Raw genomic sequence first — 14,728 nt, 5'->3', positions numbered from 1 at the left:
TTACATTGAATTGGTTTTAAAAGTGAGGTATAGTTCAAGTTTAAAGTCTGAATCCCAAGATAAATAGGCAGGAACCCAACCTTAATTTTTCTACAGGTGTTAGACTTGCAGCTAACCTCATTACCAGGGTATCTGGGTTTCAGTTTGAAGTCTTTTTCATAGCTAAAATGTTGTTATTATTATTATTATTGGTACAACAGCTGCTCACACTGCTATAGAATGAGTGCAGCCAATAGAGTCGATGGAAAAGAAAAAAAAAGATGACGTAAGGATGAAAGAATGGCTACAAAATACGACCAAAGGATCTCTCCCGAATGTTTTATTGCAGGGTTGCGTGCGAAACTTTCTAGACTTTCAGATGAGTGTTTTATCAAAATGCAGCTAGAGATGTTGGCTTGTGGTCATCCAAGAAGATCATATACATATATTCGTGGATTTAAAATTTCCACAACACAACCCTATGTCCCCGTCAAAGGTACCTGTCACCTATGTGTCTTTATTTATTTTGTTATCTATTACTTATTTAAGAATCAAGATGAGGCCCAAAGGTGGTTTTGGTGCCTTCCCAGAAACCATCCCCCGGATTTCATCCAAGGGTTATTCTGGAACCCGCACGACGTACGCTATCGAAGAATTATAAAATACTAACGACCGTACTATTTAAATCGGAGGCTTGGAGCCATTTGAAGGTGTTATTATAACCTCTGCAAAACAATATCAATTCTATGTAGTCTACGTCCGTTATACATCATTTTGACCTGTACTATTTTGGTTTAATTGCTTCTAACCCGTAACTTTGGTATCTTTGCACCACCGTGACTTCCATTCTTGGAAATGTTTAAGAAAATAAAAAGATATATATATATATAAGGTCACTGAACAATAAAAAAAGTGATGTTTTTCTATCCTAAAATAAGTCCAAAAGGGACCACAACAATAATAAGCAAGGCCTAACTGAGAATAACAGATAGCGTCATAATCTACACCAAATATTACTTGGAATTGGTGCATCATTTGAAGAATTTTTTTTGAATAAATCAGGCGGATATTTTTTACTTGAGTTGCTTTTTTTTTCTGATTTTTTTTAGCTGTATATATATTTTGGTGTGAGAAGCCGATGTACTTAAAAAAAAACATATTATGTAGAATGGTTGTAAAAAGAAACGGTAATAAATTATAAAATTTGTGACCAACTGATTCACGAGAATAATTCCAAGAAACACTTAATTGCAAAAAATAAAACAATAAAATAAATCCTGTAGAGGGGCCCACATATTAGGCGGCCTGATCTCGATCTCTATTTCTTTTCACCCCCTTCAAATCTTACCGACCGACCTCTCCCTTATCCCTGCTCGACCCCTCCTCCATTCCTCCTCCCCTTCTCCGAAACCCTTCTTCCCTTCCCTCTCATCTCTTATCCCCTGCCATCGAAGAAGAATTAGAGCCACCCACAAGAACGGTAGCCCAGTTATGATACCCACCAATCGAAGGCTCCTCCGAAGTGGGGAAGCCCCGGGCCCGCTCCTCCAGCCGGGCGTGCACATGCACAACGCGACCGCCGCCGACGCCCCGTCGCTCCTCCAGTCCAACCCGTCCTCCATGGCCTTCACGGCGTTTATCATCCTCGTCGCGCTCTTCTTCCTCGGCTCCTTCGCCATCGTCGCCCGCCGCTTCTTCTCCGGCATCCACGTCGCTGACGCCCCCCACCGCCGCCCGCCGGCGACCTCGCCGCCGCGACGGTTCCGGGGGAGCTCCTGGCCCGCCGCCGCCGCGCGCGGCCTGGACCCGGCGGCGGTGCGGCAGCTGCCGGTGCTGTCGTACGTCGGCGGGGGAGGGAAAGAAGGGTGCGTGGTCTGCCTCGCGGATTTCCAAGACAAGGAGAAGGTGAAGCTGATTCCTGGGTGCGGACACGTCTTCCACCCCCAATGCATAGATGCATGGTTGATGTCCAAATGGTCGTGCCCGATTTGCCGGTGCTCCGAGCTGTTCGGGTCGACGGGTGCTGGGAGAGGAGCGGTGAGGTTGGATTTGGTCGTCGGAGATGGTGGAGAAGAGTTTGGAGTGGATGTGGAGGTGGGGGCAGGGAGGGGAGGGGAAGAGGAGGTGAGGGGGAGAGGAGGGGAGGGGGAGAAGGTGTTGGAGTTGGGGAGGAGCAGCAGTTCTTCTGGTTTGTGGGTACAAGGCGAGAGGGTGGTGTTCCTGCGGCGCACCTGCAGCTTTTGAGAGAGAAGATTCTGTACGTGTCTGTGTTGGTAGGCATCTATCTTCAACAAGTGTACGCCCATGCAACAGTTGGCTTCTCATTCTGTAAATATCCCCAGGCAGAAGTTTCCAAGGAAATTCTGCATTCAGGCTAGCATTTGGTTTGTTTTGTCGAGCTGCTTACTTTGGATGATGTCGATCAGATTATTTCTGGAGTCTATCGAAATCGGCCCCGTAGTTGAGATGCACGAAGCTTTCGCCACTTACAGGTCTACCGTTAAAAAAAAGGAATTCCTATGTTCCCAGCAACTGTTGCGTCACAAGGATATTGCTTGTTCATATCATCGCACTCTTTTTTTTGATTTTTTTTTAATTATATTGCGTCACAGGGAACACCAATCCTTGCTTTCTGCTGTATGACTTTTAGGAACATGGGTTGGGCCCAGCAGCGATGCTAAAAATATCTCACACAGAAGTAGTAGAAACTTAGTGGAACAACTGTTGCTGCTGTTTCTGATTTTGCCAGGACCATGCTTGTTGAGCTAAGGAGTCGAACTGCCGTGGGCGAAACTCGGTGAAGTCAACCTATTTCAAGTAACAACGCGTTTATGTTCCAGCGAATAATCCAAACTAAAATTTCTCATTACTAAGAGCCGCCTGGTGCCCAAAGATATTTTGTCGCAAAGGTTGTACTGCTCCTAGAATCTCGTATCCTGCTGTCCTTCCTTTTTCTTGCCTTGATTATTTTTGCATTATAAACTTAGTGGTGGTTCATGTGCCTATTATTATCTCCTCCTTTGGGTCGATTGACTTAGGAAGGTGACCTGTCCCACCTTCCTCGTTCCTGGTGGGACATTCCCACCTGCCAGTCCAAATCACTGAAAGGTTACCCAAGTGGATTCTTCGATGGGCAGCCCCTTCATGCGCTGTAATCTGAAACAGGGGCTGCCACCGGAAGCCACTTGCAATGGATGGACGGCTAGATATGGACGACGATCACTTTCTCAAGTTTAACATGAGGGATTTATATAAAAAAAAGGATGAGCACGTCAACGTCGAAAAGCGTATGATAGTCTCCCAGTGGAGCCGTAAAAGAGACCGCAACAATGGACAGACGATTCCCAAGATCAATTTGTGCTCAGCTAACTGGGGGAACCTTAGGACCCCCAAATTGTCTCTAATTCACCGGACTTAGGCTGTCAATACAGTAGTAGTTAGATGGAAGAAGACCAGCCAAGCTTTGCAAGACCGAGCACCGGGATCGTTACCATGGACGTCGATGGTCGTCACTTTGTGGTTGTGTAAGACTTGGGCCTAGACAAAGCCAATCTACAAGGAATTTACCTGAATCTAAGATCCAGATGGCGGTTCAACTCCCATCCCAAATCGATTGGTCTGGCGAGGGAACCCAACCGACCCAAACAAAGCTGACCCTAACTTCGTACCTGTTAAATAGATGGGTCATCTTGGATCAAGGATAAGGTGAACCTGGACCAACCCTGAACCATGTGCACCCAAGATGAGGCCTCTACTGCAGCACGATAAAGGAATGATCACCAGAGATCAGAAATCAAATAATCATTGATGAATACATACTAAAGCAACAATAGATAGTGAATGGAGGTTGTACCTCTACAGTTGGCTGGAATATTGACGATGTCAGATAAATCATAATTCCTAGCCCACACTTGGGCACTCAGAATGAGCATCACAAGGTGGCTTTCAATATCTTCCACGAAATAGATACAAGGGAAAGAATTTCATTAGATATTTATCTGTAACATCAATGATGAACATAAGCTGCCATTTGTCATTCCACTCGAAACATGTTAATGCTCCAAGAACATCAAGAACAACGGCGGCAATGAAAAAAATGAACAATTATATAGACACGGTGCAGGTGCCCCTAGAATAGTTCCCACCGACAAAACTCGAGGATCCAGCAGCTTATTACCTTTTGTTCTGTCAAATTTGTTTTATTTTACAGTATAGCATATGCTCGGATCACCTCGATGATGGGTGCACGGCATAGCGGGCACTTGCCTCCACCACGAACTAACTCATTAGCACATTTTGAACAAGTACACATGTGACCACATCTGAGGCAGCAAAAGAGCATATATGAGCATCACAACAAAAGTAAATGTGAACCTAGTTATGCATCTCAAGTAAAGCTATACACCTGTATAGAAGGGAATCAATATGACTGTCACAGCAGATACAGCAGGTCCCTTTCCTCACTTGGCTCCATTTGGCTCCGTCCTCAGATATTTCCTGGCTCATCCCTGAAAAGAACAAAATATAGTCCATGTTGATCTCGTAAGGACTAGAGGGCTTAAGAGTCAAGCAGGCATTTCATCTTGCACTACATGAAGTTTCGCATGTGGCAATGATCAAAAAGAAGAAAAAGCATGCCTGGAAATCCATGAGACTAGGTCCCAGAGCAACCCCACTTTTTTTGAGAGCATATTTGGAGGCTACATATTATGAAAGTTAGGGTTCTTCCTGCAGAAGACTAACTTTGAAATGCGTATGTTTGAAAAGATGCTTTAACCTGATGCACATATGTATCAGTAGTCTCAACTCTCAACTGAAAGGTCAGAGACAGCCATGAAACACTGGCAAAGATCCGGGCTGCCACTAGCCCTTTCAAGGTAATCTAACCCACACCTGAGGAGGTTACTTTAATTCATCAATAATAATGATATAATGCCTTAATAGAATAGCAGAATAAATAAGTATCTAGTCACAATTTTAGAAAAAAGAAATAGTGCTTCTAATCGATTTATAAACTATAGATAAAATATATCTATTGGCACCAGAGAGAGGTTCATATGGAGTTATGTGGTCCATCGCGTGCTAGGAAATATGATACATCTTATCACCACTGGGACAGTAAGCATCATTATGGCCTTGGAGTAAATTGGTAATGGCATGACTACAGGGCAGTAGACCTTCAAGAAATAGTTTGTCCTTGTGAACTAGTGGATAAACACATTCATTTGTAAGTTGTATGCCTTGCTAGAAGATTTGAGACTGGTCTTGCATTTAATCAGCCAAGCATTTCTAGAATCTGCCATAGGCATTTGGAACTGACTGGATGCCCACGCCATCCACAAGACCTTTCTGATGTACATAAGGAGTTGCAATAGAGAAAGGGGAAAAATAGACATGGGGAGAAAATCTGTGGAGGCCACTGCTCCAACAATCTCATGTTTTAAAAATGCCAGATTTCATTTAAGAAAGGTGACTTCCTGTTTTCTGAAAATGTTTGACTTGTGGGGGTCTTGGACTCCCATCATCCCACTGACTTCCTCATCCTTGCATCTCATATATTTAGACCTTCCCACCAATTACAAGTATAAGCTGACCCGTCATTCAAATATGGCCTAAGAGAAATAAGAGCACTTAAAGATCAAAATAGAAAATATGAGTTTAAGGTATTAATTGACTCGTCATGCATGCTATGGACCTTGGAACAGAATTTGCAGGAGGTATTAAATCTTTTAAGTGTAAAAGAGCCATGCAAAGGTAAAAGAAACCATAGTCTATAATAATATCTACAGCATTTCCACTTCCTAACCATAATTTTTTTTTATTACTTAAAACTGTGAATAGTAAAATCAAAGACAAACTACTACTCACCTTGTCCTCCAGCAGAACGATTCAAAGCTGCAGAAACTTCCTGTCTGACTGAACGTTGCAATTCTAGTTGCATATCCATGCAAGCCTCCAACATTCTTTGCATGTGACTCATCCCTTGCTGAAGCCTAGCCATGTCTGCCCTTAAATCATTAATAATATCCCATTCCTGCACCAAAACAATAACAACAGTTTTAAATGCCAAAACAACAAATACACTCATGGCACATGAACTATGATTCTGATGACAGCCTCAGCAGCAGCATCAGGCATGGCATTAATAAACCAAAATGCATCAATGTTCTAATTACTAAGGCAGGAGAGCAAGTGATTCATTCACAGGTCAATAAACAAATAGGAAAAATATGACAGACATTGAAAGCTATACAAGATGCAGCTTCAAAAAAGCAGAAAACCAATTTCCATTCTGGCATCCTTAACATGTATAAATTATTATATTATTTCTTATCTTATATTACGAAATCAAGCTTTATAAATTATTAATCGAGAAGGGAAGAAATAAATTCTGCTGGAGTTTCAGATGCCAAATTTAAACATTACGGGAAAGGTGGCGCACAATTTCTGAACGATGCATATTCTGTCTGGTCCAATTACTATGATGCAGTTCTGAGTGCCATAGTGGTTGTCTAGGTGGGAAAGGTGGAGGTGGTCGCACAGGAGGAGGCGGCCTGGGAACAGAATCCTGAAGATCCTGGTCTGCATCATCCCTGTGCCGGTCCTGATCTTCCTCTGGTGAAGTGGGGTTAGCCAAGGTTCTTTGCAGATCCCAATCAAGTGGAGCATGGCCCTGCCGCTGAACATAGGATTGTATCAACTGGTCTAAACTATCACGAAAGCCACTGCGAAGAAGATTAGAAACACTTCTCCTGCAAAACAAGCATAACCATTTCAACTCATAATAACTAAATAAATGAAGTGATTGTTAATGATAGTAAGAAAAAACCCTTATGTTGCAGATATACAGCTACCTGCTTAAGAGTTCCCTGAGTTCCATACTGTAAACATTGTTGTCATCAGGAGGAATGAATCTATTGACTCTTCTAATGGGAATGGGCCGTTGACCTCTTGGAGGATCTGAATGTTCATCATGCCAGTTTTCAGCAGTAACATGAGATTCATCCTCATGCCACTCCTCATGCACTTCTGGGAGATGACTGCTTTCTCCATCTTCATCTTCTGGTGCTTCATGCAGCCATTCCTGTTCTACATTTTCATGCCAGTTCTCATCATATTCTTCTCCAGTCTCTTCATGCCAATCACTGTAACCACCTTCAGTAGACTGCTGCCAGTCTCTTCTCTCATGGTCCACATTTTCTTCCTGCCAATTCTCCACTTGATTTGTCGATTCTTGCACGTCCATATTTTCGTTAAGGATACTGTTTTCCAGCCCAGCTGTTTCATGTGTCTCTGCTGATTGATGCATATCAATGTTCTCACTCATAAGTTGAGATTGTTCATGGTTATCATCAGGTAGCTCCACCTCAGTGCTTAGTTGAGATTGATTATTTCCAGAAACGTTGACGTTTTGACTAGCGGAATTATCAGATTGACTGATTGCTTGACCACGAACAATATTCTCTAATCTGAAGCGAAATCCCTCTCTGCTTACAAGCAATAGTTCAAATTATTACTTGAACTAGTTCTGCACAGATTTCTATCCAATAAACTCACAAACATACTCGAACAGGTAAAAACTATGATGTTCGTTAGAAGTTTTCTTCAAAACCAGTTTCAGTTTATGAACAACAATCGTGAAATCAATTTTAAAGAAATTAATCACCACAACAAAATGAGAGAGAAAGAGAGAGTATACAACAGACAGAGACAACATGAACTAGTGAAACATAAAAGAATTGATGCTGCATGTATTAACACCACATATACAAATATGATATGGGTTTTATGAGAATTATGGACGGTTGAGTTCAGGAGATGATGAAATAATCACATGGATAATCTAATTTAGCATGTCTAAGAAAATGGATAGACTAGATAATTTGTAACATCTAGTGTTACCCAGACTCTTGCATCCAGCTAAAAGAATCTGCATGCAAATGTATCAACAAGTTAGATATGCATATTACATTTTCAATATTTACATAATGAATTAATAAATTGTTAATATTTAGCGCTTCCCTTATACACTGTCATATACAAAAGCTGACACCTTATAAATGTTATCTTATGGTATTTTTAGACATCAATGAAACATAATTTAAATGTTAAAATTGATTTCCCCCCTGTGTGTTGCAACTATCTCTTTTTTCAGCCAAATCAAAGACATGGATATGTATCTGAATCTGAACTCTGCCAATCTCCATGCAAAATTTGTTCTATCTTCAGCTAATGAACAATAAATTCTAAACATATCTACATCTTACACGTTGTTAATTTATATTAAAGAATTGCATTTGCCTCACTATCACAATACATTCAATGGTATAAACAAGCAAAAAGTATTAGTGCAAATCACGAAATTTGCATTTAAGTCCTATTATTGTGGCTATGTTTTAACACCTATGCCCGGTATACTACAGTGGGACTGATGAAATAAGATAATGGTGCTCGGTAATCCTCTTACAAAGAGAGTTATGGTTATATCCAATAAGGTAGTATTACACTAAAATGTATTTTAAGTCAGTATGTTGGTGACGCTTGTGCATATAAGCACACAGATTTGAGCTAGTATGAAACCAAAGAAGGCTAGAAATATAAATAAGTTTCGTGAAGGAAGCTTAACTTGCACTAATAGAGCAATGTGATGAAGAATCAACCATGATGGCACAATCACATTGAACGAAACCTACAGAAGCCTCAATAAGGCAGGGCCTATATTAATCCTAAAGCTGGAGAAAAGAAGACGGAGGATATGTATCAAAAACTGGATGAGAATTGTCCAAGTTTGGCATTCTAGAAGAATTCAGCAAGGGGCAAAGATCTGAGATCTGGAAAACGATCTGGACAAACCGTCAAATTTCAGAAAGAATTCAGATCACTAAAGCTAAGAAGTTTTTAACTTTCAACGGATATGAAGAATGTAAAATAATTGATATGTATATAATGTAAAAATTGTATACAAGAGACAACAATATAAAATAGCAAAAACACCACCAGCAGCAGCATATAGCATAACTAATTTGTAACTCACAAATATTTCTTGATTTACTTCTCAATAATCAAATAGTTCATTATTTAATCAATTACTTGAAAAAAGTACTATATGCCCATGGAAAAAAAATTTAAAATATGCCAAGAATTTCTCTAATATTTTGAAGAATTGTATGATTATGCTCGCTTGAAATGAATGCGAAAAAGGATTATAGTCAACCAAATAGGTGGGAGTGATGCGGGTGTTTTACAGATACATTACATGTTTCATTGTCTACGTGCAATGGAATCACATAACAAAAAAGCCTATCATGTAGAATATGCCGTAAAATTGATCTTGATTTTATTGTGTGTACATACTACTCTATATATATATTTAACAAGTGAAGAACGGAATAATACTCTATCTCTATAGGGGGGCACTAAAATATGCAATGTAGGTAGGTTTCCATCATTCTGCAGAGTGACCACCATACTTTTTTGGAAAGAAATTAGATTGAATCATAGATATTTGCAAGATCAGGAAGATTTCAAAAGAAAGAAGTAACGACCGATGAACAACATATTATGCTGGTATCTTCTTATCATTTTTTGCAAGGGGATCATGTATCTCATTCGTTAATCATGTAATCATTATACCAAACATGACTCATATGGTAACATATATTATTCTGTATAAACCCCACAGTGTCCTCTAACTTTCATAGGCATCTAATGGCAAGGTTTCCTATAAGTTGTAGCAATTTGCAGGGCTAATAGTAAACATTCTCACAAAATACAGCAATCTCCAGCATCCATTTCTTAAATAATTATTTTTAGAATCTTATCCTTAAGTCAGAAAATTCTGTGGACATTTTCTGATCAATCCACCCACCTGCTCATATTGTCCTGTCAGATTTCTCATTTGGATATGCAAAAACATAATATTGACTGATGACTTTCAAAACCAAAAAGTGCTGGATCTATGGACAAAAATCCAAAGATGACAACTAAATTTTGTACACCAAAGACATATACCTAGCAGCATATAAGAATCTAGTTTGTCTAAATATATATCACAAGCACATATTGCACTAAATAACCTCACCTTTAATATAAGTAACCAATTGATTGAAAAGACTATAAAAAACATGAGAATAAAGATAATGATTAATGTTGGACTATTAGATCAGAACATCAACACTCTTGATTTTTAAACATGCAACAAAAAACATTAAATCATCGGGATATGTCACCCTCCCATTGGTTTCATCTCAATTTTAACAAGAAGTCATTTAAAATGGACTACTTGTCTCACACTCTCGTTTGCCTTGACCCTTAAATCTAAACCAACTCGTTAACAAATATCTTTAGCCTACACACATAACCAAGCACATCAATTGGCTGATCCTCGTTTATATATGCCCAGCTGTGCCCACAAAAATCGAGCATAAAAAAATGGACTTTCATATAGCCAATCTTCAGGGTATCCAATAAACTTGCAGCAGAAAAAAAAAATGCTTACCTTAAACCAGAGACAGGATGGCGTTGTCTTAGCTGACCTAATTCTCTTGCTGCCACTGAAGGTGGCCTCTCCTCACTAGGTCCTCCATTTCTTAAGAATCTACCTCTGAGTAATGACTGCAAGATGCATATAGTTAGAATGCAATAAAATAATCATAAAGACAAATGCCTCATCATGTATAAGATGATAATAAACAAATGCAAAGAAATTTATTTTGAAAATGCCCTAGTCATAAACAAACGCTAATATATCTTTTTTGAGAAGCTAGTAATTCTCATTGGAAAATAAAAGAGAGGTAAACATTAATACAATTCCATACTATGACAACATTAAATGCTGAAATAAACAGAATATAGTAGTCTAATAATTTATCTCTTTAATACGATATCAAAGAGCAAGGAGATGTGTCAACACAAATCTAGATCCTCAGTGGAACACACAAATATCTGAGGACAGGCATCAAATTTAAAAGATTCACTTCATTTAATGTGAAAATTTGATCCAAATTTGGAGAATGATTCCAATATTTTAAGCATTACATTTGCAAAGAGGCATATCCTACATGAAAGAAGGCCCCATCCCTAAACTAATAAAAATGTTGGGTTCCCAACTTCCAAATGCCATGCATCCCCAGTATCATTCACTTGACTCAACTTTGCACCAAATAAAAGCATCAGCCCTTGGAAACCAAGAACGACAAAATTCATCACATTGTTCATTAGGCTAAACCAATAGAATAGATACATCAAGGTGTCTTAATTCATGAACATGTTGCAGGTTCTACGATGTTGCTTCAACAATGTAAATAGAGCAAGTCAGATTTCAAATTTTACAAAAGACAAGGTTTCTGCCAATCATTCAGTGTAGTAGCTTCTACATAAATTGCTATTATAGTTGTGACGTTTTTATCTCGCTCTTACATATCAAAAACATTAAATTATACATATTGATGCTCATATGATCATCACAAGAATTTGTGAAATAAACAATGGACTATTGCTTTCCTTCACATCATATAAAATAAATTTGTACATATTTCTTGCATAAAAGCCCTTTTAGCATCTTATCTCGAATAAATGTATGCATCATGTTGAGCTTGAACACTCAAACATACATAACAATGGTTTACCTAACCTGTGGCACTGAAAATTTGTCTATCAAACAAAAATGCAAAGTTGAGGTCCTTGGGGACACATGGAGTCTTTCCAACAAAACATACATTGTATCGATTTCAGGTCGATTGCTATGTTATTAAGCATAGAATTAATCTTTATATCAAACAAAAATGCAAAGTTGAGGTCCTTGGGGACACATGGAATCTTTCCAACAAAACATACATTGTATCGATTTCAGGTCGATTGCTATATTATTAAGCATAGAATTAATCTTTATAAAAGAAAAAATTTGACAAGATCATCTGCTAACCTGTATCCGATTGCGGTGAGCAAAATCTGAAACTGTCCGAAGGCCTGACAAGCTCTGAAGCTCCCTCTGTCTCTCCCTCGCCATCCTCATAATCAGTTCAAGGCGAGCTTGCCGCCCTCGGGGCCTCAGCAAGTCCCTCCTCACATGCTCCGGCTGCCCTTCCTCAAGATCTGTGACTGATCCATCCCTCTCCCTCTCCCTCTCGACCCTCCTGCTAGCCCGGGCATCCCTCTGCTGGCTCGCCATCTGCACCCACTCCCTCACCAGCCTCACTCTCTCCCTTTCAATCTCACCAAGCCACTCCGCCCTCGGGCTTTCATTCCGCGGGGTGACTCTCGACTCTGTGTCCCCCATCCCATTCTCCGTCATCCACCCACGAAAGATCTGCCTCACCCTCGCTCTCTCCCCGTCCCCCAGATCAGGCGACTGCTCCCTGCTAGACCCCCGATCCTCCTCCTCCTCGCCCGGTCTTCCTGGCAAACCCACAGTTCCATGAGCCCATCGATCGTAGCCATTATAGTCGCTCTCGCTCGCATCCTCCGAGCTCCCGCGGAGCTCCCGCTCCTGCTCCCGGCTCTCAACGCGGTTCCGGTTACCCGCCGCAGGGGTGGCGGAGGCACTCCTCCGTTCCCTGGTGGAAGACATATCCTCGAGCTCCCTCCACATCTGGAGAATCGACGACGCCCGCGCCGCCACCGGCCGCTCCACCGACGAAGGCGACCGCCGGGACTCCCGGAGGAATGACGAATCAAGCATGGAAACCGTGTGCAGCCCCGCAAGGGCCATGAGCTCCGACTCCCGATTCCTCCGCTCGATGGTGGTGATCATCTCCTCGGCCTGGCGGGCGACCCAGCGGCTGAGGATCCGGGAGTGCCGGCGGGCGGCGGCCGAGGACTCGGCAAGGTCGTCTCCCTCCAAATCCGAGCGCCGGCGGCGGCGGGCGAGCTGGTCGGGGCCTCCGTCGGCGGATGTGTCGTCCTCCTCCTCTCCTCCACAGGAAGAAGAGAGGGCGGTCATGCAGCCGTCGAGGTGTCCGCGGACCAGCTCCTCCAGTCCCCGCCGGAACTCCAGATCGGCGTCCTTCTGCAGGAAGTCCGTCATTTTTTTGCGCTTCTTGAACGATCGCCGGATCGAAACCCTAGAAGAGGGGCATGGCCGCGATCGAAACCCTAGACCTATGGTGGCGTTCGATTTCTTGATGACCGAAACCCTGGGATCGGAAGGAAATAAACGGAGGAGATGGTGTTATAGAAATAGAAGGGGATTTTTTCTTTTTTTATTGGAAGGCGGAATTCTTTGATGCTGCTGTTTTTCTCGTGAGAGTGAAGGGAGAAGAGACGCAACGGCGATCCGAATGGAAGGGGACGAGGGGAGAAAGAGCGAGGGAAAGAGGAGAGATATGGTAGGGACTGATATTTTCACTCTTTCTTTTTATTGCCTTCGTATTCCTCTCACTTGTCATTGCTCGGAGTACTTTTTCACGAATTTTGCTCACGTTACCCTCAGAATTTTTTTTCTCTTTTCTAAAAAAAAACCTTTTGACTTTCTCATGGACATATTCCATATTCCCCTCTTGAAAAAAAATATGTACGTCATAAAAAAAACTTAAAATTATATGCTTAAAAATATTTTCACAGACAAAAACCCATGCATTAAAAAGAAACTATATCGGTCAAAAAAAAATATATATAGTTCATCATAAATATAATTCGGCTACTTTATTCACTTTTTACTTTATGAAAAATATATTATAATTTTATATCAAAGATACTTAAATTTAAATGATATATAATTTATTATTTTTTGAAGAAAAATTGCATTTGCAAAAAAAGTTCCATTTAGATAATAAACTTTCTTACATATGAATAAATAATTAAAAAATACTTGCAAAAAAGTTTTTCATTATCATATTTATTCTTAAGCAGATGTATTTACTTATCTTAGTCATATAGATATCCCAATAGTTGATACATATATAATACAAGTCAAAATAGTAATGGGCTTTGCAAAATTTAAAGTAAAATATTAGGAGAAAATATCATTTTATATTTTTTTATAAACCTCAAAGAATAAATATGGAATATGCAAATTTTGAAAGAATTTAATTATTTTTTTCATCTTTGAAAAGAACCAATCGCGTTTGTATTTTATGAAAAACAGTCAAATATATAAACCACTTATTGGAAAATTCTGTATGTAAATATTAAATTTGTAGAGCAGTGTTGGTGCAATTTTTTTTTTTTTTTTTTTGAGAGAGAGAGCTGATCATTTTTTGAAGGATTAATATGAAAAATTTTAAATATTTTTTAGACTAACCGGCAAGATCAGCATCTCGCCGTCCACGTGGAGGTAATTAGAAAAATAAATACGTGGAAGGATTTGGTGGAGTCTCGCATCAGAAAGTCCCGACATCAGGACATGTTGTCGGTGGGGAACGTGTACGGAAATTTCCTTACTTCTATGAAGGTCAAATGGGTGGAGGATAATCTCACAAAAATATCAGGGTAGGAATATCAACTCCGGAGGTAATTCGTATGGGGGGTGATGCCACGAGCTATTTATCACGCCGTCCACGTCATACATCTGGATGAGACGTGACATCCCGCCACGTGGAATTGTCTCTTTCTTCCCTCTCTCCTATGTATTTTACATGAAATTACTAAATTGCCCTTTACTTGAAGGGTCGAAGCTGCGAGAAGAAAATTTGCTGTATTTGAGGAATGGGAAAAAATTAAATAAATCTTTATTCGCCGTTATAACTGTTGTGATGCCGGTTTTTCGCTTTAACTTGCTTAGACTTAGGTTAATTGAGTAGGGTAATTATAG

General features: G+C 40.3%; 2 protein-coding genes across 6 annotated transcripts; one reads left to right on the top strand and one right to left on the bottom strand.

Moving 5' to 3' along the window:
• Window positions 1-1,329: 1,329 nt before the first annotated feature.
• Window positions 1,330-2,365, top strand: LOC108511234 (RING-H2 finger protein ATL57-like). Its single transcript, XM_017842367.4, has one exon. It carries the CDS (start codon window positions 1,471-1,473, stop codon window positions 2,221-2,223), a length of 753 nt encoding a protein of 250 aa, XP_017697856.1. The 5' UTR covers window positions 1,330-1,470; the 3' UTR covers window positions 2,224-2,365.
• Window positions 2,366-3,942: 1,577 nt separating this feature from the next.
• On the bottom strand, window positions 3,943-13,351 carry LOC148699802 (uncharacterized). Of its 5 annotated transcripts, XR_015974121.2 has the most exons (9): window positions 11,903-13,303; window positions 10,478-10,593; window positions 6,834-7,466; window positions 6,422-6,731; window positions 5,848-6,013; window positions 4,757-4,872; window positions 4,618-4,679; window positions 4,385-4,487; window positions 3,943-4,301 (listed from the first exon to the last, which is right to left on the bottom strand). XR_015974121.2 is itself a non-coding variant. In XM_088712724.2 (7 exons), the coding sequence occupies exons 1-7, from the start codon at window positions 13,001-13,003 to the stop codon at window positions 4,184-4,186; spliced, it is 2,547 nt and encodes an 848-aa protein (XP_088568850.2). In that variant the 5' UTR covers window positions 13,004-13,351; the 3' UTR covers window positions 3,943-4,183. The 5 variants fall into 5 exon arrangements, 1 of the variants encoding a protein (XP_088568850.2); XR_015974123.2 differs by having other exon boundaries at window positions 4,618-4,872; window positions 6,406-6,731; window positions 11,903-13,327; XR_015974120.2 differs by having other exon boundaries at window positions 4,618-4,872; window positions 11,903-13,306.
• Window positions 13,352-14,728: the final 1,377 nt, after the last annotated feature.

The sequence above is a fragment of the Phoenix dactylifera genome, chromosome 16, assembly GCF_051530095.1.
Source record: "Phoenix dactylifera cultivar Ajwa chromosome 16, Ajwa_hap1_PhDact_Kaust_v1.1, whole genome shotgun sequence".
Lineage (NCBI taxonomy): Eukaryota > Viridiplantae > Streptophyta > Magnoliopsida > Arecales > Arecaceae > Phoenix > Phoenix dactylifera.
This window is presented reverse-complemented; position numbering and strand designations above follow the sequence as displayed.

What these genes read in the sequence shown, in the direction of transcription:
- LOC108511234 (XM_017842367.4), top strand. Translation starts at nt 1,471, where the DNA reads ATGATACCCACCAATCGAAGGCTCCTCCGAAGTGGGGAAGCCCCGGGC.
- LOC148699802 (XM_088712724.2), bottom strand. Translation starts at nt 13,003, where the DNA reads ATGACGGACTTCCTGCAGAAGGACGCCGATCTGGAGTTCCGGCGGGGA. An exon ending in ATATGCATCGTTCAGAAATT is followed by an intron (nt 6,014 to 6,421) that starts GTGCGCCACCTT and finishes GTTTTGGTGCAG; the next exon opens with GAATGGGATATTATTAATGA. An exon ending in ATTGATTCCCTTCTATACAG is followed by an intron (nt 4,302 to 4,384) that starts GTGTATAGCTTT and finishes TTGCTGCCTCAG; the next exon opens with ATGTGGTCACATGTGTACTT.